This window comes from Nannobrachium achirus (assembly GCF_963921795.1).
Source record: "Nannobrachium achirus genome assembly, chromosome: 2".
Classification (NCBI taxonomy): Eukaryota; Metazoa; Chordata; class Actinopteri; order Myctophiformes; family Myctophidae; genus Nannobrachium; species Nannobrachium achirus.
In genome coordinates, this window is record NC_137811.1 from 38,649,347 (window position 1) to 38,676,805 (window position 27,459).

A 27,459-nucleotide genomic window follows, 5' to 3' on the forward strand; every position below is an offset into this window, starting at 1 on the left:
CTGAATGTCATGGGTGACATTGCCCTCTGCAGGATATTTGAGGAACCACACTGCTACTCCTGATGTATTCAAACTTGCCTTGTGAATACAGCAGCTTCAGTTTAACCCATTTAGGCCTAGGATTATTGAATGCTTTAACTATTGAAAAATAGCAGATATACAAGCTTGTAGATCTGCTATTTTTGAAAAATCGTGAAAATTTAAATTTTGACGCCATTCTATAAGAGTCTTTTGAATCCTTCTGAGTTTTTTTGAAAAACCCATGTTTCAATGTCAGCAATCTGGCTAGCCATCGTCAAAGAAAAGGCCCTTTTCACATAAACTGGAGCTCAGTTAGTCTGTTCTTGAGAGACTACTATGTCAGAGGTTCTCAAAACTTTTCATGTGAAGGACCCCCAAAATGATATGTATTTGGCCACGGGCCCCCATCTCAAAATATTTAGTTCCAGGGACCACCCAGAAGCAAAATTTGAGTTACAAACGTTCACTTAAAAAAATACATATATTCAAAGATTCTTTCTTTCACATTTTCACGACTTTTCAAAAATAGATCTACAAGCTCTCAGCGCGGCACTTGGTGCCGCGCTGCCTGTGAGCTTGTAGATCTGCTATTTTTTCAGCATTCAATAATCCTAGGCCTAAATTTAAGGTGGACTTTAAATCTGTATTTTAAATGATTACAACTGGGGCAGAAACAAATCCTCTTCAAGTTAAATTACAACACAGGGTGCTTATCTCTGGCTAAACTGACCACCTATTTAGATTGAAAGTGCATTAGAAAGCTTCATTTGAGCTGTCCTGAGTCTCAGTTATAAGAAAAGTGTACCGTGCAATTCTGCATTGAGAGGTTAGAACAGTAAAGCCATTTAACCACTTAAACCCATACTTCATTGACCGGGGTCCCCCGCGGATCTCTTCCTGGCTGCGTCCGTTGTGCCAAAACTAGCGGATTTACAAACTCACAATGATACGCTGTGAATGTTTACCAATTTTTTTGCCAAATACTCGATATTATGACATTTCCAGAATAGGAACGCTATATGGGGATCATGTGGTTGAAGAATCCTGAGAATGTCAAAGTGCTAACTCAGAGAAACCTGCCAAAACACACATAAACCTCACACAGACACAGGGCAGCATACTGGAACACCACAAAGACAAGAATGTCATCAACCAGATGTACAGTATATGTAAAGGTGTGCGTGTGTGTGCGTGTGTGTGTGTGTGTGCGCGCGTGTGTGTGTGTGTGTAATGAAGAATCATATGAAGGAGTATGGCGACAAACACACAGGAGAGACAGCTCACTTCTTTATCCCAGAGCCTTGGCAACTCTTGATTATTTCCTGGTCATTCCTATCAAAACAAACAAAGGGTTATGAATATTGGAAACAGGAGTTCAAAAAATATTTTTAATTTGCATTTAAATGTAAGCTTTCCTGAATAAATAAGAGTTACAGTTTAATAAAACAATGCGGTACATGTGGATTTGGAGGCATGTGAGAATAGAAATAATGCATATGAACATTCCCAATTCACCTGGTGTATGTAGCTTTATAGTACTCATTCTCTTCCAGCACCACCTCTATGATTCCCTAAAATTGGAGACAATATACAGTATGTGAAAATAATCATTTAAAGGGGTGTTTAACTCCATTTGTCATTAACTCCATGTGTTTAACATGGAGTTTAAAGTTCAATGGGCTTATATAGGTGGGCATGTCTGATGAAACGCATAATTATATATTGAATAATGCACTTCTGGAAACAGTGACTACTGTTAAAAGAGCAGGGAATATAGTCCATGAGCTAGACCAAAAGTGAGGGACACCTAAAGTGAATACATCTTTTTTGTATACGTTTGTTTGTAGGGTCCATATAAGTACTTTGAAACATGATAGCCTTTTCAAATGAGTAGCTTTTAATAATTTTTTGGGACAATCATTGTTTTCCCATTAACTCGCATTATATGCAGAGTCGAATTTTGTGCAGTTTATTGTATCTCGTATATGTAACATTTAAGTTTGATTCACACTTATAATCTCACACACACACACACACACACACACACACACACACACACACACACACACACACACACACACACACACACACACACACACACACACACACACACACACACACACACACACAGGCTATGCCATATAAAAGTATGTTAAGAAATTATATAAATATGTCTGCCTATAATAACAATTCATTTGCTTAATTACGGTAGCTATTTATTCCGCTAAACAGGAAATTACTATAACTTTGCTCCTTCTTAAAGAGGAAGACCACCCATTTTCAATATTGAACTATGTCATTAATATACCTTAGAGGAGTTGTGTGGAAATAATAAAAAAGTTCCCCCTCTTCTGTGTTGCCTAGAACTGGAGGACTGATTTTGGGGTTTGTATTGCAAATTACAACTTGATGACATCACACATTGTACTTTACAATACAAACCCCAAAATCAATCCTCCAGTTCTAGGCAACAGAAGAGGGGGAACTTTTTTTTTTATTATTTCCACACAACTCCTCTAAGGTATATTAATGACATAGTTCAATATTGAAAATGGGTGGTCTTCCCCTTTTTTTCTCTTCAATGTCTCGCGTTGCCATGGTTACCATAGACTTCCATGTAATTGTGCAAGTGTGTAAAAACTGCACGCCCATGCCTAGATGATGCACCACGTGTGTAGATGCTGTTCACAGCTTTCAAACAAAAAAAATCCGCTTGGAAATCCGTTCAGGCATTCATGATTTCTCAGCCATTATGTTTTCTTCAGATGTAAACAAACATGGCTGCCATGTTTGAAAGAATGGGTTGGTATGGGGGTTAAACATGCAATTTCGCGATCGCGATCATGCCTAATACATTTCTGGAGGTCCAAAAAAAAAGTTTGAAAAAAAAAATTGAAAAAAAAAAAAAAAAACGTTTTTTTTTTCAAAAACGGCCCAAACTCGGGAAACTCGGGGTTGGCACAGCACTAGTACCAATACAAACTCGGGAAACTCGGGGTTGGCACCATATGTGTTAACTTAGAAAGTTGATCTAAAATAAAATTCTTATCTTGCCATAACTAAATTATTAAACCTATTGTCATTAAGCATATTTGCATAAATTATGAAATGATCTGGCTGAAACCCAGAAATAGCTACTTATATAATATGTTTTGCTTTTAGTTTATTGAGAAGGATCATGTCCATAAAATAATATCTTGTCATCAAGGTGACAGGTCATCTTGATGACTTGGGACAAGCCTTGAAGGTATCAAACTCTATACACAAGACATGGTCTGTATTCAAGTTTCATCATGCGCAGAACTGAAGCTGAAGATGCCCTGGTCGTGGACACCTTGCCAACAGATGACCTGTCACCTTCTTGGGTGACAGGTCAAAGAGTGCAAAGAGGCCAAAATTCGAGTAATGTGATACCTTCTGCTGGACCTAGTTAACAGTCTTGCTGCAGTGTTTTGGATGAATTGAAGGCGATCTATGGACGTTTTATTGAGGTTGCAATAGCCAAGGTGGGAGGACACAAAGGCATGGATAATCATTTCTAGCTATCCAGGTGTAGTGATACGCGGAAGCGGGGATTGAACCCGGGACTCCGACTCGCCAGTCCAACGCACAACCAGTCGTGCCAATAGGGCTGAGCCCGATTAGCAGGGCTGTTGTCGCTGGTTCATGGCTAGTACTAACTGTGGGGGCTACAAACACCCCCCTGATCTTTTGAGCGCGCCCTCGCGCTTCACACTTCACGCCGCGAACCGCCGCACACGACGTGGACCTGTCCCTCACGCGAGGATACCACGCTCCTCATCCTGCCGACAACGCCAGATTGTAGTGCTACGCGGATTGAACCCGGGACTCCCACTCGCCAGTCCAACGCACAACCAGTCGTGCTAATAGGGCTGAGCCCGATTAGCAGGGCTGTTGTCGCTGGTTCATGGCTGGTACTAACTGTGGGGGCTACACAGGCAATAAATATGCAACCACACTTGCAATTTCCAATTGCATCTTTTCTAGTTAGTGTGGTTGCCCAACAGGGCAACACATTATAGTCCTGGGGAAACTTTATTTCTAGGGTAACCTTTCCGCTGCCATTGGAAATGAACAGACAGACAGACTTCTGTCAGAGATAGGGAATCAATAGGAGTGGGAATCAGTAGGGAATCAATAGGGAATCAACAGGTTGAGCTTCACATGACAGTTAGCTTACTGTAGAATATAGTCACGTCACCAACCGTCAGCAACCACACTTGCAATTTTCAATTGCATCTTTTCTAGTTCAGTACGGTCTGGAGCAGTCAGAGCTTCCACACTACATCAGGTGGGAAGTGGCAGCCATGACCAGCAACAACTGAACAATTAACATCCCTATATAATACTAAAATCACACCTGTGTGAAGTGAGCGGTGATGATGATGATAGACATACATGACGTCATACAACATCAGTATTTGATACAATGGAAAAACACTTGGAAAACGTACAACATCAGTATTTGATAGCTTCGTAAACCACCCCTCTACTGGAAATCCCATTTGCATTAGTGAAAATGCACACCCAGTGAAAATGCACCCAGAGTTACATGTTTGTGACTGTTCGGTTAGATGCCTTCTGAGTTACGCCGGCCACAGAGTGACACACAGACAGAGATGAACACACTGGACAGTGGACAGCAACTGAGAGATACAGACAGGTTTTACCATTCACAATGCATAACTGGGGTCATATGAGACAAAAAAGTTTGAGACCTTTCAGTCAGACGCGTTCTGAGTTCTACCGGCCACAGAGAGACACACGTAAATTTCGAAAAACTGTAGCTAGATGACATCACAACATCGTCATTATTGTACTTTAAAATGCATTTAGCTATCAACAAAACATCATTTAGCGACTTGGGATTGAACTGCCTTGTAATATTTCTGTAATTTGTCGCATATATTCACATTAGTGCTGATATTTAGAATGTTGCAATGGACTGTACATCTGAAAGGAGGACAAATGAATGACATCCACGCTGTGGTGGTAGTCGGGCACAAGGTGTATGGCTTTGGAGGGCCCTTTAAAGGGAACATCAGTAATCAGGTTGAAGTCCACATCTTCAACACAGTGTCGTTGCGCTGGAGGATGTTGCCCCCAGAGACAACAGGAAGAGGAGAACGTCCTCTTGAGGTCCCATGCTTGAAGAAGGGCCACACGGCTGTGCTGATTAGCAATTTCACATACATCTGGGGAGGGACTCCTAGCAGGGGAGGGACTTCTTACTGCAACGCTCTTTATGCATTTGATGTTGACGCCCACAGATGGTTTAAGCCTGATGTTACTGGCACTGTTCCAACGGTAAAGTCATGGCACTCAGCCTGTGCCTTAGGGAAGGTCATGTATGTCTATGGGGGAATGACCCAGCACTTGGCATGCACTAATGACATTTACAAGTTGGAATCCACCACAATGGTTTGGTCTTTAATTAACACCAGAGGCACTCTAGCACCGGTTTCATCCAGTCATTCTGCCACCATCATAGGGACAAAGATGTTTGTATTTGGGGGCTGGGATGGGCATGAGGTCGACTACAATCTCATCAGTGTGTTTGACACAGAGACCAACTGCTGGCTGAGCACACCTTCTGCACAGCTTCTTCCAAAAAAGCGCAGGGCTCATTCAGCCTTTGCCAAGAATGGAGAGCTGTACATATTTGGTGGCAAAAACTCAAACCTGACCTTCAATGACCTGTGGAAATTCAATCCAGAGACCTTCTCCTGGAATAAGGTTGAGCCCAAAGGGAAAGGCCCTTCTCCCAAATGTGAGAAGGGCTCTTGTTGCATTGATCACCTGCTTCTAATGATATCAACGCACTTAATGCGAAATATCCTCTTTTTGTCGTTTTTTTGTACGGTGGTGTTTGTTTCCATGATGGTCGATGAGCTAGAACTTAGAAAGGAGATGCCATCACTCACTTTAGGATGAAATCTTTCTCTTTTATTTTCAAGATGCCCCAGCAGCATAGCAGCGACAAACGTTTGTCGCTGCTGTTAAGAAATGATATAAATATGTCAGCCTATAATAACAATTAGTTTGCTTAACTCATTTGCTGCGATGCCCGAGGAGCCCGAAGAAATCCCGCTGTACGGCCCTGCCATGCCTGAGGAACCAGAGAATTTGCTTTTATATACCGTAATGTAATGTTTAATTACACTCTTCCCCAGCCCCTGATAAAGTTTGAGCCTTCTGTCATATAGGGAACCCAAAATATCACACATCAAAGTTAGTGTGTTTGAAAACAAGAGTGTAATAAATGTATAAATCTCAATAAAAGTGTATAATTCTCCCCATAATTCACAGTGAAGGCACAGTGAAGGCATTTCGCACGCACCGCTGCAGCCTGCTGCGGCTCCAGCAGTTTTTCTTTTTTTTTTCAGACATCCTCATTCCAACATGCAGCCATGCCATTCCCACACCCCCCCATTCCAACAAATCCTAGCCCTAACATCTATGGAAGTGTCGCCACAATTAGAAAGTCTGAATGGCAGCATGTCAGAATGGCCCCATGCGAGGCTAGAAGTAGCAACATAAACAGTTCGGCTCTATCAAAGAGACCGTTCTGCATGAATCAAACAAAATCCTGTGACATTTTCACTTGAAAAGTCATAATCACAGCTTCATAACCCCACAAAAATGTTCAAAGTCTCCACAACAAACTATTATGTCCAGATTTCTAGCCAACAACGATGCTAAATCAGGGTTGTCAAAAGGGGGGGAAAAGTGGGGCTGAGTTACTAGGGCCCAAGGTGGAAGGCCCTTTGGTATTTTATACTTATGATATTGAAAAATAGCAGATCTACAAGCTTGCAGCGCGGCACTCGGTGCCATGCTGTGAGCTTGTATATATCTATTTTTGAATTCTATACATTGTCCATTCTATACATTGTCCGCGCCTTCTTCGCTCCTTTCAATACAAATAGTTGTTCACATCGTGTCACAACGTGAGGTGTTGTGAGCTTGTAGAGATGCCATTTGTTGAATGTTTACCCCGTGCTAGGGTTCATGTGGTTAAAATGTGAAATAAGTGAATGAAAGAGGTTGAACAATGTTTTTTTCCCTCTGTATGACATGTTTTATTCAAAAAACAGTTAGGCGTTTTTGTCTCCACCAGCTAATCTCCGGCATTGTTGGCCCGGTCGCTGCCAAAATGAGCACACACACTCCCTGGATGCCAATTCAGAACCTCTGCCCCACATTTTTCAGATGGCCCTGTTCTAACGCCACCATGAGGCCGATGTTTGCAAAACACATTTCTGTACACTACTCCTACAGATTTTGTCCAAAAATCACGCAAATCGGTAGACAGTATCTCTACAGTCATCTGATCGACACGGATCTGTCTGATTGTCCATATTCCATCCTGATTGGCTGATATTGGCTTTCAAAGTTTGTAAGCTTGGTCCATTTTGGACAAAATGCCTCAAATCACAAACGCAGAGCGCAATTATCACGCAATCGCGCACACACGTTCCCACTAGGACGAGGAAGAAATGCCACATCAAATTTTGGAAATCAGCCTCATGGTGGCGCTATAACAGGGCGATTCGTGGTTTTACCCATAACTCCACCGATCAGTTTCAAACTTTGTAAGCGCACTCCCTGGATGCCAATTCAGAACCTCTGCCCCACATTTTCACATGGGCCTGTTCTAGCGCCACCAGTAGGCCAATTTGTGCAAAACTACCTTTTGGCCAGTACTCCTACAGATTTTGTCCAAAAATCATGCAAATCGGTAGACAGTATCTCTACAGTCATGTGATCGACATGGATGTGTCTGATTGTCCATATTCTATCCTGATTGGCTGAGATTGCCTTTCAAAGTTTGTAAGATTGGTCCGTTTTGGACAAAATGCCTCAAATCACAAACGCAGAGTGCAATTAACATGAAATCGCACACACACATTCCCACTAGGCCGAGGAAGAAATGGCACTTCAAAACATTTTAATCAGCCTCATGGTGGCGCTATAACAGGCCAATTTGTGGTTTTACCTATAACTCCACCCATCAGTTTCAAACTTTGTAAGCGGCACTCCCTATAGGCCAAGGAAAAAACATTTCCTTTAATTTTTCACATCAGCTTTTTATAGCGCCACCAGGAGGCAGACTTATGTAAGACACATTTTTGGATATTACTCCTTCAGATTTTACCCACAATTAACACAAATCAGTACACAGTATCTCTACACTCATATGATCAAGACGGATCTGACCCATATTAAATATTCCATCTTGATTGGCTAAGATTGGCCTCCAAACTTTGCAGGATTGATCCGTTTCGAACAAAATGCCTCAAATGAAACACAGCGTGCAATTATAATGAAATTGTGCACGGCACGCACATTCGCAAAAGGCCAAGGAAGAAATTACACTACAAAATGTTCAAATCATGCAGCCTCATGGTGGCAACATGAAAGGTCTAAGATTGGTGAAGAACACATGCCACCCTTTTTGCATTTGCCTATTATAGCACCACCAGGACGCGTGGCCTGGTGGAGACATGTGCTCGGAAGAGCACTTCTTCTAGTTTGATTCTGTGGATCTGTGGTTGGTATCATTGAAGGCTGATAACTGTGACTAAGCTACCACTTGGGAAGGGCTATCATGCTGAAATATTATCTAGGAATATAGACCTTTTCAAAATACGAAACTAGATTTATTCACCTTGAATGTCCTCCATTAGTGAAAATTCACAAATGGGCATCATGGACTAAAGGCCAATTAAACTGAGGAGTGGGGGAATCTGGACTAACACCTGAGCAGCCTGCTGCAAAGTGCACTACACGGGTCAGTGGAAGCCAAGCTAAACCTGTTTAGGGAGATCTTTTATGAAGAATGGAGCAACAGGTACGGTGATTGGTGACCATCAGAGAAGCAGCTGCATAGGGTCGGCTCAGATGGCAGCATAACCAAGTGCTCAGGAAGCTGGCAGAGGTGCTGGAGAAAAGCTGCCAGAAGGTGAATAACCAGTCCATTAAGGAGCCAACAGAGGATCCACTTCCTCAGGCAGGGGGAACCTGCAGAACACTCCAGCAAGAGATCACGACCCTCACGCAGTTAAAACCAATGGTGGAGTGGAAGATAGAAGTGGTCCTGGGTAGACACCACAGGTTCAGTTCCCACGAGAAATCTGCAGCACTTTAAGACCAGATGTGGTGCTATGGTCTGCAGCCATGAAGCCAGCACATTGAGGACATCAAAATAAGTTGAGCTTCAGGGGGTGTCAGCGCCCCGCAACCAGGAGACGTTCTGGATGAGGGGCGAAACATCGGTGCCATGGCATTGGTCCGAAGGTTCATTAGTCCGAATTTGTTATGAATACTATGCCTAACTCTAACCCTAACCCTAACCTTAACCTCAGTAACCCTAACTAATGAACCTTCGGACCAATGAACCTTCTGACGTATGGGCAGTCCCCGAAACATCCATGAGCGCATGAGTAGTGGTCCCTATCTGATGACCCTGCAGCAAAACTTTTGTTTTTTTTGGTATGCGGTCAGGTTTAGGCCAGGCTCAGGGAAAGAGACGCCCCTTCCATGCATACTGTAGTCCGCCATGGGCACCGTTGGAGGTGCGACAAGGCCTAGCAGGATAGTTTTTTAAAAGATCAAACAACGTAGCAACTGTCTGGGGTGCACACAAAAGCCAAAGTAGATGTTAAAATGACACTTGCTTTATAATGTCTATCTGGACCATGTCCATGAGGGACTGACCTGTAGCAGCTCGAAGGTGATGCCATCCTTAAGATTCCCAACACCTGTAACATCTGTGTGAGGAACAGAACAGTTAACCTTTAAAAGCTCTGCAACAGTCGAACAAATCAATTGATTATAAAAAAGAAGGGATAATCGATCATTTAATAATAAAATAATTGATTCACAATCACAATTAACTCTACCTGGACTGTCAGCAGTGTGGTGGTCACCAGTGAATGACTGGATAAGAGGCCACCAGTCTGAGCCTAACTCCACCAGCTCTGCAGAGCCCTGCACAAGCTGCCAGGAAAAGGAGATGAGATCTATAACGCCGACCCAAGCACTGACGAACATAACACATCATATGTGATACGTATAGCCTGATTTCAGAGAAGCAGTCCGCTCAGAGAGTGGGCGGCTCTATGGACTGGAGCCAGGCAACGATATGTATGATGTACATATCACATGAGTATTCTTTTGGAAAAGAATGTGACAGGAACTGCAAGAAGCTTCTCAGATGTCAATAAATTGTCTTTTCTCAGCAGAGAAATTGAGAATTGTCTGCTATACGGACCTTGCTGAGCTCTACTTTCAAATTGAAGGGACTGCTTCCAGACTGGAACAATGACTTTTTGAATCTTTCAATCACCCGTCGTTTGATGTTGTGATGAGGAGCTGGAGGGAGCTAGGAATGAAACAAATATGATGAAGGTAGGGACAAACTTTTGGAATATTGTATCGGTTCTGTCTAGCAAAAAGGTCTGTATACTTTACAGACATTAAAAGAGGATGTTTTCAGAGAAAACGACCAAGCATTTTGGAAATGTTTTGATAGTTATGAGATGAACCCTAAAGGTGAACACCTTGACTTGATTCCAGACTTGAAACGAAAAACGTGATTTATGTATCACTATCAGGCCTGCTGTAATGTAGCCTATCTTTTTGCACACACTTCTGCCTTTCATGTATCAGGAGGAACCTTGGTTACCGGCTGGGCACTGTTGGATATGAGGATGAACTGACCTGCACCGAAAGACTACTCTCTACTTATAAGAGATTCGTAAGCATTCACTCCAAGTAAAAACCTGAAAGGTTGCATACATTTCTCCAACATCAGCGATAAAACTAACTTTCTTAAATGAATCCTATAAGAACTGTCACCTGAGTAATGTAGAGGATTTTATGCAGTTGGACCAAGAGTCGCTGAATGGGGTCTTCAATCTGACGAAGCATCTTGTGTGAAACATAGATTCCTGCTGACACTGGGACGCCAGTAAAATCAAATCAGAAGAACTGCATAGTTTTGCAATGGACCAATCCCCAATCACATACACACCCATTGTAACAGTTACAATGGGTGTGTATGTGATTGGGGATTGGTCCATTGAGTGACTAAACAGATTCACAATCAGTTTTGTAGCCTTACGTAACTCTTGTTTGAAATGTTGTTTGTTGCATGTGTGTTTCTGTTCATTTCACGTTCAGAGTGTACCTGGTCTAGGTTTAGAGTTGGGAGCAGCACAATCACCCCTGAGGAAAAAGGCAATTAGTTGCATATAAATAATACATTGGCAGCAGCTAAATTAATGGTGGCAGTACATTTTTTGAATGAAAAGTGTACAACAACTACAAAAAGCTAATATCACAGTAAATTAAATAATTGTGCAAATGTACTGTATTCAATTTCTTTGCCATATTTGTTGCTAACTTCAAATGCACCTACAGTATCTTGGCCTGGTTAAAGGGAGCTAAATAAAAATGACTTACTCAGTTAGACTTTGGTCCGGTGTAACAGATGCACAGGATTTAGCTGATCCTTTGAACATTCAAACACAGAATTAACCATTTAAGTCCACTATTCCTTGTTATATGACAAATATTCTCAATATATATGTAGATTAGAAAATCTACAAGCTCACAAAATGTTGCATCGAGACGTGATGTGAGCTTGTAGATCTTCTTCTTTTTTTATTTTTGTATGAAATGAAAACGTATAACTTTGCCCATAATATATATGCCTGGCTTAATGTGGTTATATTAAAGAATGCAGCCAAACACTACGCCATTGGAAACACTGCTGTTATATTTAGATGTAACAGTAACTCAGCTCCAAAAGAAATGTCTTTTTTAAACAAATCATTGAAATCAAATCATCAACTGGTATCTGTTGTTTTGCTACCAGACGAAAATAACATTTAAAGGGGTCTGGGTACTAAAGTTTAAAATGATTTTCAGTCGGAATTGAAGTTTAAAAAAAAAAAGATTTCCTTCAATCGCCTGGGGCTAGAAAATCAGGCGATTGAAGGAAAAACTTCAATTCCGACTGAAAATTATTTTATACTTTAGTACCCAGACCTAAAGGCGTGTGCATTCACAAAGAACTCACTGTCATGTTTCCTCAAAGAAGCAGCAGCATTATGTTTGATGTTAGATGAGCCGGTATCGTCATCCGACGCATCATCTAGTAGAAAACATAAACACAGCGTAATCATTTCCCATGAAAAAGTTTCACAACCCATGTTTTTGAGACACTATGGTGCTTGTTGAGACCTGATGTACAGTATGTGGCAGATTCACCTTGACTTAGCTCACTGTGGTTGGAGCTGCAGGCTGAAGAGGGGAGTGGTGGCAGGGCTTCAGTCTGCATTGTGGACTTCTGTTGGTCTTGAAGAACCTTCTATCCAATTAGATTTGGTTACAAGTATGGTAAATGGTGCATTTATATAGTTTCAGGGGTCTTCAACAGGGGGTCCGGGACCCCTAGGGGGTCCTCAGAGTTAGTACAGGGGGTCCTTCAAATCTTTGTTTGATAGAAACTTTTTTTATCCTTTTTTATATTAACCACTTGAACCCTAATGTCCATATTCTGAGTACTTTAGCCAAAAATAGCAGATCTACAAGCTCACTGTAGATCGGCAATCTTTGGCAAAGAGGTTTGTTGTAGAGGGGAAAAAAGAGCACACTAAGTACAGAGTGAAAGGTCAAGTTTATATATGTTTAAGTATTGACGGTTCAAGTGGTTACATATCTGATAACACAAATTGACATGAATCCAAAATACACTGATGATTGTGCTGTCAAACGATGAAACTATATGGAATCTGGGGGTCCCTGCTTCATCGTTCTCTCAGCTATTGGGGTCCTTGGCCTGAAAACGTTGAAGATCCCTGATATAGTGCCTTTATCCAAGGTGCTTTACATAGATTGTGCATTAAAGTCACCCATTCGCACACACATTCATACACCGATGGCGGTGGAAATGCACCAACCTGCTCATCGGGAGCAATTAGGGCTTCAAGGGAGGCCGGGATCGAACTGGGAACCTTCCGGTTGCCAAGTGGCCACCCTACCCCTGAGCCACTGCCACCCCAAAGTAGGTTATAGTATCAGTGTGTAAATTAAAGCAACACAAAGTGTGTCCAGGTGAAGTTAAAAAGGCAATACTATTATATTATAGGACTTAACCTTAAGAATGAAGACATCATGCAGCACGCATACACAATTCATTTTAAACCTCTGGAACACCCTTTTCTACAAGGCAAGTATTACCTCTGACACGCTTGAATCCCCCAAGACGCAGCCGGTCCCATATTTATGCCTCTCGAGGAAGTACTTCTGCGCTCGCTTCCTATCTCTCTCCGCTTTTCTCTCCAGTGCATGCTGGGAAGTGTAGAGGCCATCCATCAACCTCATCATGATGTCAGCCATCCTGGAGCTCACCGCCACAATGTCTGGTCGCGAGTCTGCATCTGGATTCAAGCACCTGAGAGCAGGGGCGTCACAAGGGGGGGAAGTGGGACTGAGTTACTAGGGCACAAGGTGGAGGGGGCCTTACTGTAATTATTTTATACTTTAGCTATTGATAAATAGCAGATCTACAAGCTCACAGTGCGGCACCGAGGGCTGCGCTGCAAGCTTGTAGATCTGCTTTTTTTGAAAAGACGTGAAAATTTGCGCAAATCTTTGAATATATGTATTTTTTAAAGCGAACATTTGTAACACAAATGTCGCTTCTGGGGGGTCCCTAGAACTAAAACATTTTGAGATGGGGGTCCGTGGCCAAATTCTTTTCAAAAAACCTTCAAAGACTCAAGAATAGCAGAGCTACAACCTCCTGCGCTGTGAGCTTGTATATCTGCTATTTTTCAATAGTTAAAGCACAGAATAACGCAGTGAATCCTTGTACCCAGGGCCCAGGATTTGGTGCGACACCCCTGCCTGAGAGGATATCCCATAAAACACAGTGAATGACAGAGAACCACCAAACTGACGTGCTCTTTGATGCTACAAATTGAAAACAAAGACCCTGCCAAAGATTTAATTTTTTTTTAATGTTCTCTTTATTATAACCAGTATTGTACTGTATGTTACAATGGAGAAATAACCTGGGTTAAGGACCATTCACACTGAGCACTATAACTGTAACTATTAAAAAGTCAAGTGAATGGCAGAGTTCACACCACAGATATAGTTAGTAATAGTTATCTTTATCGTGGTAGTGCTCAGTGTGAATGGTGCTTTTCACTGGATCAAATGTAGTTATTATTTAGTCACTAGCTCTTGTTAATACTTTTCATTGGCTCAGTATTTATAAACAGACAGACACAGACAGAATTAATCACCCTCAATATTTCAAAAATAGCAAAAATAGCAGATCTACAAGCTTGTATTGCATTGCATGTAGTCTAGTGTTGTGAGCTTGTGCATTGGCTATTTTTGCGTCTTTTTGCAAGACACTCTTGAGCACTCCTGGTAACTGTGACATATAACTGATACACACACACACACACACACACACACACACACACACACACACACACACACACACACACACACACACACACACACACACACACACACACACACACACACTCCAAGATGATTGCTTCTAAGGAAATTAGTCCACTTTATGTGAAAATAGTGTTCACTGCTCACCAAAGCTTTACAGAGCCAATGGAAAGTCTTTTGAAATAGTGGGCATAAGTCAGTGTCAGCGCAAATCTTGTCTGACTTGACTTAATCGCTTTGATTTGAGTGCAACAGTCTCACCATTGAATCATATCTGTGACTCTCTCTGAGAATGTTCCTTCTGCAACTGGTTCGTAAACAGCCTCCACGATCTGCCAGCACACCACAAGACACAATCACTATGGAGATCAACATCTGACAACAGGAATTCAAAGTGTGTGTGTGTGTGTGTGTGTGTGTGTGTGTGTGTGTGTGTGTGTGTGTGTGTTTGTTTGTGCGTGCGTGCGTGTGCTCGCATGCGCAGTAAAAATCTACAGCAAGGGTCTTCAACAGGGGGTCCGGGACCCCTAGGGGGTCCTCAGAGTTACTACAGGGGGTCCTCCAAATCTTTGTGTGATAGAAACCTTTTTTATATTAAACACTTGAACCCTAATGTCCATATTCTGAGAAGTTTAGCCAAAAATATCAGATCTACAAGCTCACAACGCCTGGCGCTGCAAGGTGTTGTAAGCTTGTAGATGGGCTATTTTCGGCAAAGAGCTTTGATGTAGAGGGGAAAAAGAGCAGACTAAGTAGTACAGAGTGCAAGGTCAAGTTTATTAAGTATCGACGGTTCAAGTGGTTAAATATCAGAAAACACAAATTGACATGAATCCAAAATACACTGATGATTGTGCTGTCAAATGATGAAATTACATGGAATCTTTGAAAAGCCTGCTTCATCTTCACCTTGAACATCTTCAATGTTCATTTAACTCTGAGTGTACAAATGTCCATTCCGTTACTGTACAGTCACAGTGTACAGTGTACACTTTCAGTACATGCTCATTGGTCTTTGGTTGTACACTGAACTTGCAGTGTTACAAATGGATAAATGAACTCTGTGGATTCTACTGTGCGTGCATACGTGCACGCGTGTGTGTGTGTGTGCGTGCGTGCATGTATGCATGTGTGCGTGCATGCGTTCGTGCGTTACAGAACCTTGGTAGCAAGGGACAGCATGTTGTTACTGTAGAATGGAGGCTGTAATGTGGCCATCTGGTAGAGGATACAGCCTGCGGCCCAAATGTCAGCCTTCTCTCCATACGGCTCGCTCTTCACCACCTCTGGACTAAAACACACATGTGTGTAATGTTATGTATGTATGTATGTATGTATGTATGTATGTATGTATGTATGTATGTATGTATGTACCGGTATGTATGTATGTACCGGTATGTATGTATGTACCGGTATGTATGTATGTATGTATGTATGTATGTATGTACCGGTATGTATGTATGTGAAATGTGATCATGCACACTCATAGATGCCCATACACATCACCTGGGCACTTCAAAAATGACTACCCATGATAAAAAATGATGGAGCACTCAACTGGTCTGCACGTTCATTTATTGTAGAGCGACAGGATGACTGACGTTTCGACGTTTAGTCTTCCTCAGAGTCCTGGTGCAGACCAGTTGAGTGCTCCATCATTTTTTATCTGGGTAGTCATTTTTGAAGTGCCCAGGTAATATGTCTTTTTGATATAGTTTGTCCTTGTTGAGCACCAACGAGTCCTTCTACCAATAACTGCTGGCTGAAGCGCGCAGACATCTCCTACTTAGATGCCCATACACATTTGTACAATTATGAGTATGTACATAGACACATACACACTTTAATATATAAAAGTTTTGGGAAAAATATTAGGAATGAATCAAATGATTCAAAGGATCAGGTCTGCCCCTGTATAAATGCCTTAACATACAGTTTGAGATACCCTAAATGTTCCCATGTCAATCTCACCAGGAGTAAAGGATGGTGCCAACAACAGAGGTTAGCTTGCTGTTCTCCTGTTTCTGCTTGGCAAGCCCAAAGTCAGCTGGAAATGCATGAAAGGCACGGGTTACACAATCTAATTTGCTAGGAGGACAAGGAGAGGGAGAGAAAGAAGTGAATAGCAGCACTCGACTCACTGATGGTGACTTTGTCCTTCTCTCCCAGCATGACGTTGTTGGGGGTGAGGTCACGGTGGACAATCCTCTTCTCCTTGTGCAGGTACCTCAATGCCAGACACATCTGAGAAAGTTCAGAGTGACATTCTTTAACCCATTTAGGCCTAGGATTATTGACTGCTTTAACTACTGAAAAATAGCAGATATACAAGCTCACAGCGCGGCACCGAGTGCCGCGCTGCAAGCTTGTAGATCTGCTATTTTTGAATATATCTACTTAAAAGCTAACATTTGTAACTCAAATATTTGCTTCTGGGTGGTCCCTTGAACAACATATTTTGAGATGGGGGTCCGTGGCCAAATACATGTAATTTTGGGGGTCCTTGACATGAAAAAGTTTGAGAACAGCATGATTTAGAAGAAGGATTTGGAAGTCGGGTCAAAGATCGGGTCAAAGATATTCAAAGACTTGCACTCATTTTCATGATTTTTCAAAAATAGCAGATCTACAAGCTCGCAGCGCGGCACTCGGTGCCGCGCTGTGAGCTTGTATATCTGATATTTTTCTAAAGTTAAAGCATAAAATAATGGTTAAAGTGGTTAAAATCTAACGCGACTCAGGCGAGTTCCAGGTATTTGAGGGTATTTGAGGGTTCTTGATTAAATTCTCCAGCCAAAAGGTCTCTTTCATTTATATTGCAGATGTTACATGCAATGTTGACATACTGTACATTTCCAATAGATCAAGCAACACACTGCACCCTCGAAAGACTGGAGACAAAGTAGGCTGTTTAAATACATTATTACCTGAATAAATATGTTCCAAATTCTCTCTTCAGTGAATTTCTGCTGTTTCTCTTTTAGAGAGTTGAAATGGTCTGCCAGTGTCACTCCTTCAATCAGTTCCATAACAATGTACAACCTGTCACCTAAAGAAAAAAGCGATTGCAGCTTTGTCAAGACAACAAAACGTATGTTCTATTCCAGACAAAAATCAAACAAAGTGTGTTACTCTAGAACAAATAAATATGTATCCTTACTGTACCTTCCACAAATGTCCTGTAATACTTTACAATATTTGGATGTGTCATCTGCAGAAAGAAAACAAAGCACGAACAAAGCATGTTATTCATTTAAAGTAGAAAATGTAAATAAATAAACCAATTAAATCTATAGAACGTAGGAATAAACCTGTTCTTTGATAATGGTGAGCTCAGAGACTATCTTCTCCACATTGTTGTCTCTGGACTTCTTGTCTTTTCCAAAGGCAGGGTTGTGGAGGTTGACCTCCTTAAGAGCGAGGAGGTTTTGGCCACTCTGCTTACGAACCTGTCAGGATCAGCAAAGGTAGTACAAGAAGAATAAAAATAAAATAAAAACAACAACAACAGCCAGATAAATTATACAAATGAAAGCAAAAACTAGTTAGGAGAATCCTTAAAAAACATCATAAAGAATCTAGTTCTAATAATGTCAAGAAATCGTGTGTGTGAGTGTGACCAGGGGTTCCTTTAGGGCTGTTCCAGGATCTAAACCAACATTAATGACTGCAGCTGCTATAGCAGTGTACCTTGAAAACGCTTCCAAAAGCACCAGTGCCCAAGTGGTCCAGTATGGAGTAGCCATTGATAACCCTGAGAGGAGGACGGTTCTGGTCCACACCCTCAATGTTGTCTCTCAAACTGTCTAGCTCTTCTTCCTGCAGACAGTATTACACACACATAGTGTACCCTCAGTCAGTTTGTATGATAGTGATATCATACAGGGACGTGCTGGCCATTGAACGGCCGGTTCATTCCCAGCCGGTCCAGACCGGCCATTAGGAAAAAAATAAAAATAAAATGTCTGCCTTCGTTCCATTTTGGGGGCTGGGCGGCCAACAAAGCAAATTGTCTCTGTCGGGCAGAAACCTCGTATCTCCAAGTTTCAAATGTGTAGATTTTTTCGCAAAGCAAAGCTCTGCTTCATCATACAAGGCTGTCGCACAAAAGTAGTGAAAACAGCAGATCTACAAGCACACAACGCCTCGCAGTGCAAGGCCTTGTGTGCTTGTAGATCGGCTGTTTTCACTAGTTTAAATCATTTTAAAAATGATAAATACAAAACAAACGGTTTTGGACATACAAGGTTTCCACCCGACAACGACGAAATATAACTCATGTAATTGGCCCACTGGCTTGTCACTTCGTCACAAATCTTTGAGTAGCAGCAGCGCTAGCGCGCAATGAGGGCCTCTCCAACTCTTTTTCCCGGGCTGAATCAGGGGCCCAGCACGTCCCTAATATCATAGGATAGATCATCATAGGATATAAATAAGTACCAAAGCAACTAAGCAGCCATGGGAGTTGTTTTAAATAATCTTCAAAGGAAGATAAATAGTTTTCTTACACTGTACAGTGAGACTTTATTTTGCAGTGCTTCATAGGCAGTGAGGTCTCGCACATAATGTCCAACATCAATAAACAACTCAAACAGATCCGTGGGAAAGAGCCTGCAATGGAAAACAGAAGATTCCAGGATAAAATTGGAGTGCATTTATAGCACATTAACTCCAGAGAGCCAGTAAATCTATAACGGCACCTTTTAAACAGATGTCTGTTTCTTTCCACACTGAAGAGAAATCGAAGCATCCGGAATGCATAGCACTGGTACCAGAAAAGGATAACAAACATCTCCATTACTTATGAAATTAATGCACATATGAAATTACTTATAAAAAGAATACATACAGTACACTTCACCTGTAAAGATGTTGCTTTTGCTCCTTGGCTTTGTGGTAGAATCAATTTTGCAACTATATGGATTCCGTTTTCCTGTAAAAATGAGAAATAGTCATCGTGGATGTGACATATAAAGTTGCATCATTCACATCACATCTACCCTCAAGGCTGTGTGCAGCTGTGGAGAGGTTTCCTCACCTGCACCACGTGGTAGGCAGCAGTGTCATCCAGTACAAGCTCAGTCAGAGCCGTGCAGCATGCTGTGGTTTCAGAATTCCCATGTTATTCTTTTCAACCAATATGTGCAAAATGTAACCGTGTATAGTATATATATATATATATATATATAGCAGTGGTTCCCAAACTTTTTAGCTCGAGACTCAAAAGAGAAATTAGACATTTGCCAGCAGGGACATGCTGGGCCCCTGATTCAGCCCGGGAAAAAGAGTTGGAGAGGCCCTCATTGCTCGCTATAGAGAGAGATCTCTCTCTATAGCACTGCTGCTACTCAAAGATTTGCCATTTCAGATCATGACAAGTGACAAGTGGGACAATTACATGAGTTATATTTCGTCATTGTCGGGTGGAAACCTTGTATGTCCAAAACCATTCGTTTTGTATTTATCATTTTAAAAATGATTTAAACTAGTGTAAACAGCCTCACTACTTTTGTGTGACGGCCTTGTACGATGAAGTAGGGCTTTACTTTGCGAAGGAATCTACACATTTGAAACTTGGAGATACAAGGTTCCTGCCTGACAGTGACGATTTACTTTGTCGGCCGCCCAGCCCCCAAAATGGAACGAAGGCGACATTTTATTTTTAATTTTTTCCTAATGGCCGGCCTGGGCCGGCCGGGAATGAACCGGCCGTTCGAGAGTTGTCCCGCTTTTCCCAATGGCCAGCACGTCCCTGTTTGCCAGGGACCCAAGGTAAAAATAGCAGATCTAGAAGTACACAACGGGTCACGTCACAAGCTTGTAGATCGGCTATTTTCCACTTAGATTATATTTCATTCATTCATGAAATTCCATTGAAATATTTCATTTTGGGAGTCCATATTTGGGAAACAAAAAACAAAAGGCATATTATACTGTACTGGTGACTCGTATTTGACTGAAAATGCGTTTGCGACCCACAAATGGGTCCCGACCCACTGCTTGGTAAATGAAAAGTGGTGTATATATGGGGCTTTTAAGCCGTGACATCATTTTGTAGTCAGACCTCCAAGCAGATTTATTATCGATATCTGTCCCTTGCTATTTCAACAGATCCGAGACAAAAATAACGGCTAAATTATAATTCTACCACTTTCCTTTCAACAACAAAGAGAAGAAAAATTAGTAAATAGTAAAAATTTTAAAAAGATTCACGGGTTTTGGGGGCAGTTGGCCCCAAAAGTTCTCCTCTGCCTACAAAATGATGTCAGACTTAACAGCCCCATAGAGTCTAATATAACCTTGACTACTTTACTGGCCAACAAGATCTTTGGAATACAATAGAAATAAAAAGACATCCGATGATGGTTGATTACCTGCCATATTGGCTGGTTAAAAGACAGCAACCTGCTGCTGACTTTTGGGTGTGCTATCATCACAGACCATAACCTGAGTGGGAGTAAGCAGCAGCTACACTGCAGAGTCCAGACCCTTTTTGGAGCTGTGTGGAACACAAGCTCCCTATACATGGCCGTGTGTGTGGGTCTCCGTCCGTCCGTCCGTGTCTGTATGTAGCCTAAACTTCGGCACGCTACTAGTCCCGCACCATTTACGCCACCCCCGCAATATATACATCAAAACGTGCGGCTCGGCCGGGAATGGTGTGCTAGTAACTTTCTTTCCGATCCGCCTTACAATGGCGACGTAATCGGCAAAAAACGACGCTGAATTGTCCCCATTGACTTATAATGGGACAATGCAAGACATCACATTCAAGTATTTTTCTCTCGCAAAGCATAGGAGCTACAGTTTCAAACCTCGGAGAGGAGATTCATAATGGTTTTAAGAATGAAGATCGGAAGATCGGAAAATTAAAATTCTTTTTTCCCTGGATTCCTTGGGTCAAGACGCATCTCCCCATATAGGCCACGCCCATTTGCGCCAGGATAGATTTTTCCGCCATCTTGAATTTTCTCCAAAACACACTTTTTGCTCCTTTTCCTACATATTTTCTTCAAATGTCACAAAAATCGGTACACATGATCCTGGGTGACCAGAGAGGTGCTGTTGAGTCTAGCCTGCCCTGAGCATCAACTGCAATACACACACACACACACACACACACACACACACACACACACACACACACACACACACACACACACACACACACACACACACACACTGACACACACACACACACACACACACACACAGCTCCACTTCGAACAGAGGTTCGATTTTTTCTAATAATAAGTATTGTAGTCCTGTACCTGATTTCATGGCCATGGTGTTGTCCATGTTCTCTTGAGGACTGAGCTCATCTCTGATGTGCTCCTTCTGGATGCGTCCTGCTGCGTTGGCACTAGCAAGGGTCTCAATGGAGGAGCGATCACTGACATACTGCCTGTCACTGGAACAGTTAACAGAGAATTTGTTTCACACCACATATTCCATGTGGATAATAATAGTTCCTGATACTTTATAATTGGTTGCACACCATGTTGTGCACTGAAAATAACAGATCTACAGATCTCAGAGCTCTTGTGTGCTTGTATAGATAGGTTGACTTTGGTGCATGACACTGGGTATGCAACTAATGCCTAATTTCTTGTCCATTTTTTTGTTTTCTAAATTTTTAAGGCGGTTTATGTGTTTGTCTGTCTGGGCCTGGGGCTGGGGCTATATCTCACAAACTGTCATTATTAAACAAATCAACCTGTTGAGCAGTCGTAGCAGCTGCTGCACACCTCCCCATGTCCGTATCTCTGTCCTTGTGTCTGGTTCCTCAGACAGTTGGACCAGAACCCAGGCCACACTCCTCAGCAGCTTCAGGTGCTGTCCGTGCAGCAGGCTCAGTAGCACTGGAACGCCCTCCAACTCCCTCACCTGCTCTCGGACCTGACGCACTGGTGACAGGAGTCTCAACAGCTCCGCACTGACTCTGGAAAGGACATCAGATCCAGGGGAGTCACAAGGGGGGTAAAAGTGGGACTGAGTTACTAGGGCCCAAGGTGGAGGGGCCTTAATTATTGAAAAATAGCAGATATACAAGCTCACAGCGTGGCACCGAGTGCTGCAAGGGGGGTAAAAGTGGGACTGAGTTACTAGGGCCCAAGGTGGAGGGGCCTTAATTATTGAAAAATAGCAGATATACAAGCTCACAGCGCGAGCTTGTAGATCTGCTATTTTTGAAAAGTCGTGAAAATGTGTGCAAATCTTTGAATATAATGTATTTGAAGCTAACATTTGCAACTAAGATTTGCTTCTGGGGATCCCTGGAACTAAATATTTTGAGATGGGGTCCGTGGCCAAATACATATAATTTTGGGGGTCCTTCACATGTTGTGGTATGATAAAGGAGTGAGGAATCTTATGAATATTTTAACAACATAAATTAAAATGTTGTATTAAACAAATTAATGAAACGAAAGGCTTTTGTTTGCCTGATGAAGGTTTAAATACCGAAACGTTGCATTACTTTATTAAATTCCCCTTTTTGCATTGGAAGACAGTGTGCGTGGAGTTTTTGCCTTTTCAGTATTAAACAAATTAGAAATATGTGTATTAATTGAATTTATCTGGAATGTCAATGTACAATTGATTACTGACCTTTTTGATAACAAGTCATATTCTTGTAGTATTACAAGCAGGTTTTCCACTATTGGCAGCTCTCCGATCCTCTCCTTGTATTGTGGGCTATAAGAAACACATGGTTTGCCAAAATTGCCACTGATCAATGCATAAATGCAAGTTGCAACTGATATACAACCAAATATAACGTATACCTTTCAGCCAGTGTGGTGAGTGCCAGGAGAGCTCCCAACAAGACACTGCTATCTTTTGTTGATAGGAGCTTCACCAGGGTCTTTGAAGAAAGAAAAAACATGGTGTTTTTCACTGGTGGTATAAAATGCAATGAATGGGCAGGAGTTTATCTTTTTGAAATGAATGTGGACACATACTGTATGTACACCATACAGCAAAAGGACACAAGTTATAGAGGGCAGAGTAGTAAGTAACCAATATGGGATGAGCACAGACTCCTCTGAATCCATAGTTGGTAAGAGTGGAACTTTGCAGTTAGTGCAAGGTTGAGGGAAAAAAGAAAGTTCGTGTCACAAACCGTATGAGCTCCACTCTCAATGACCCAGGCCCGTTGATCTTCCATTGTAGACAGCTTCTGAAACATGCCTGTCAAGTCATTTGTAGACCAAATAGTGATTAGTTGGTTCATGGTAATAAATAACACAATATGGTGTTCAGTTCTTTACTGTTAGTTATTACTAGCCCTTACCCATTCAAAGATAAGAACTCCGAAATGGGGTTATGGGGTGTGCACTGTGCACACAGTATATGAGGGATGGAAAGTAACTTTAACTGGTGCTTGCATGATAATATGTAGGAGCATCAATGTAAGAAATACCCGTTTCGTTTAATGGCTACAGAGATACTGTGTACCGATCTGCATGATTTTTGGACAACCTTAGCAGACAACCCCCCCCCCCCCCCACACACACACACACACACACACACAGACACACACACACACACACACACACACACACACACACACACACACAGACAGACAGACAGACAGACAGACAGACAGACAGACAGACAGACAGACAGACAGACAGACAGACAGACAGACAGACAGACAGACACACACACGCACACACACACACAGACAGAGCTGGTTAAACATGTTGCCTCATGCTAGATGCAGAATAGATATGCCTCAGAATAGATAGTAGATACACCATAAACATTCTAATATACAGCATATGATTTGTGAAAGTGACAAACGGGCTTCACAGTTATGTCATGTGTGTTCATATGCTAATGGTGATGCGATTTCAGATCAATTGCTCCAGTCACCGAGGAGAAACGCTGTGACAGACAGACAGACACTCACTCAGACAGACAGACAGACAGACAGACAGACAGACAGACAGACAGACAGACAGACAGACAGACAGACAGACAGACAGACAGACAGACAGACAGACATTTGGAAAAGTATATGTTTGATGGAAGATTACTTACAGGTCATTGTGTCCAGCTTCTGCATGGCAAAGGGCTGTTCCCCACATTCTAGATATGTAGCAGTCACAGAATCCATGTACTAAACATAAATAGAGGCGGTGTAAAGATAATTGAGCGGCAGATATAGGTCTAATAGAGACAATGCAGCCTGTATACATACCGTACATGTGGCAACTTGAATAAACATTTACCGTGGCAAGTAACTGGATTCCTTGCACCTCATGGAAATGTGTCTGAAATGCAAAGATACCATGAATTTAGTATAACTAGAGGTTTGCTCCACCCATTTTATAGTAAGATATTATATACGTGACAGATACACCACCCAACGCAGTACGCACACTCTGTTGGCGCAAGTATTAATAATTACTAAATATATGTATATATAAAATAAGTAACCTGATAAAGGGGATCTCTGATCAACAATCGCAGGCAGATCAGCACTCTAAGGACATGCTCTGGTGGTGCATGGTCAATCCATTCACTGGAGAGGAAGAAAATAAAAGTCATGGTAATGAAAAGCATGAGCAGTGTAATTAAGCTTAATTTATAATCCTCCTTAGCATCGCAAGCTTGAAAATCTGTTTACGACACCATCGTGTGATGAAATTAGGCTTTTAAGTGTGACAGGATAGCACAGCATCAATCCCATGCAGAAGCCTAATATCCCCCTTGGCAAGGGACAATACCCTTTGTATAAGTGTTAGATGTTTAGTTTTCCACCCAGGTGCAAATACAGCCAGGTTGTTGCAGTATATAAGTTCATCCTACTACAACAACATTTGATTCTCAACCTTTTGAATTTCAAGGACCTGCCAAGTTTGATATGCATGATTGACCCCCAGGGTCAATCGTGTGCCAGGGACCCCCATACAAGATTTGTTTTGTTAAACTGTTTCAAAAGTATTCCAGATTAACACATTTTCAATGAGCCAATGTAGGCTACTATTATACGTATAGTGGTAAAGCGTTTAAAGTTAAAAATCAGTATAAACTTAAACTTTAAACTGATCTTATTAACTAATATGGAAACCCCTCAATGACCCCTGGGGTTCCCCATACCCCACTTTGTCCTACCTGCACAGCCTGTTCTTGACCAATGAGGTGAGGAGGCCAGTGAAGAGTTTGTGCAGTGGGTGGCTGCTGAAATGTCTTTGGTTTCTGTATGTTGTACTGTAAGTGGGGAAATAGTTATAAATATCTCTGGCAAGTCTGATGACAAATCATAGCCTATCACTGTGTGTGACCTGTACTGTACAGTGTGTATGATTCTGAAAGTGCACAGGAAACACATACAGCCTACCTGAATTTCTCAAGCTCAGAAGCTTCGCTGGCTGTGTTAGTCTCAGTCTTACTCGTGCTGACATCATGATGTTGATGTTGATGTTGATGTGAACCGTGAGATTTGGCTCCACTGCTGCGGGCCTTATTGTGACTATGTACCGCCAGCTGGGATGTAAGGAGAGACTCACCATGATAAACACACAAAGTTGCTGAAATTGGAGCTGTTTTGTATCTTTGTGGGTTCCACCAGAAACACTTAGAGTAGACTATACCTTGCTATGGTTAACTTCCTGTCTGGGGCCAGTTCTTGCAAGCAAGGACAGAAGTCTCCTGAGATCATGTGATGCCCTGTAAAATAAGCTTGTTAAAGGTTTGATCAAAATTGTCAATTCAGGTAAAGTAGTAACAGCATATGAGAAATTGGGCCTATATCTATAGCCCATTCAATGTTTGTAGGCCTACTTACTTGTTTTCGGTTCCTTTGGGTTTTAGGAACAGCTTTTCTCCTCCTCTCACTTTTCTAACCTGGCTGGACATTTTCAAAAGTCCCCTTTGCTTCCATGGGTGTCCTGTAAATGGTTTAAATCATTTTATGCTGTAGCCTATAGTTTAGCCTAGGTAGGCCCACATTTGAAATGAGATGGGCTGTTTTCACAGGTGAGCTGCAGTTGAAAAGATGAACATAAGACGACAGTGCGTGACGACTGACGAGCAAGTCTTACCCCTTCCTTATTCGATCAGCACAGCAAACTAGAATAAATAATCCAATCGTTTTTGTTTCATATCGTGGATCTCCTTGACCAAGTAGCCCAAATAGTTTATTACAGCAGACATCTTGGTGTCAACAAACAAGAAAAGAGAATAATTTAAATCGCTTTATTTTTCAACCAATTCATCAAGCCTACTGCGAGGAGTTCTGGTTGCTATGGATACAACTGACGCTTTTCGCATTCCGTCACCACACCAGAGAATTTAGACATTGACGTCGTGCGGTCAAAGTTTTTTCCCATCTTCAAGCGCACTGTTAATCAACCAATATTAAGTTAATTAAGTTAATAAAAAAATAAAATAAAGATGATGGCTGCAAAATCATGATGCATTATAGGCCTACCATGATAATCAATTGCACATGCATGGCATGTGAACTAATTATGATATTGTGGTATGCAGAAAAACGACGATGGCGCCCGTTTAACGCAAACCATGCTCCAAAAAAATAAAAATAAAAAAAAAACTCATGAACGACTTCGGTATAATGTTTGCCAGGGATGTAAAGTAACTAAGTACATTTACTCAAGACAACATTTTAGTTACTTTTGCAGTAGGCCTACTTTTACTTCTACTCCAAGTTTTGATGATTATAACAAACATACATTAACCACTTCGTCCCCTGTCTGTATACATTTCGGACATAGAAATGTGACATTCTTCTGCACAATGATAGCCCCATATAGAACCTCACCCGTCGCTGCGTCCTGTTGTGCTCCGAGATGAGGTCCTAGAAAGGTGGCCACCGGAATCTTGCGACAGCCTCCACATCACAGTTGGAAAACACACAAAACGAAATTTTGTCCAAAAAGTAACGGCAGTTCCGAG

At 41.8% G+C, this 27,459-nt stretch overlaps 1 protein-coding gene across 1 annotated transcript; it reads right to left on the reverse strand.

Moving 5' to 3' along the window:
- Positions 1-9,051: 9,051 nt before the first annotated feature.
- On the reverse strand, positions 9,052-26,427 carry LOC308298255 (serine/threonine-protein kinase Nek10-like; the record flags this gene model as incomplete). The annotated part of the gene is made up of 34 exons (XM_080741816.1): positions 26,330-26,427; positions 26,136-26,211; positions 25,883-26,028; positions 25,657-25,752; positions 24,979-25,063; positions 24,771-24,812; positions 24,580-24,658; positions 23,657-23,724; positions 23,319-23,398; positions 23,143-23,229; positions 22,250-22,474; positions 21,804-21,943; positions 19,571-19,632; positions 19,394-19,465; positions 19,233-19,297; positions 19,041-19,143; positions 18,223-18,351; positions 17,844-17,981; positions 17,698-17,743; positions 17,460-17,581; positions 16,674-16,776; positions 16,504-16,579; positions 15,694-15,823; positions 14,794-14,864; positions 13,294-13,507; positions 12,322-12,421; positions 12,131-12,205; positions 11,512-11,560; positions 11,237-11,274; positions 10,906-11,006; positions 10,319-10,429; positions 9,948-10,044; positions 9,763-9,815; positions 9,052-9,066 (listed from the first exon to the last, which is right to left on the reverse strand). Exons 1-34 carry the CDS (start codon positions 26,398-26,400, stop codon positions 9,052-9,054), a joined length of 3,165 nt encoding a protein of 1,054 aa, XP_080597942.1. The 5' UTR covers positions 26,401-26,427.
- Between the last annotated feature and the right edge of the window lie 1,032 nt (positions 26,428-27,459).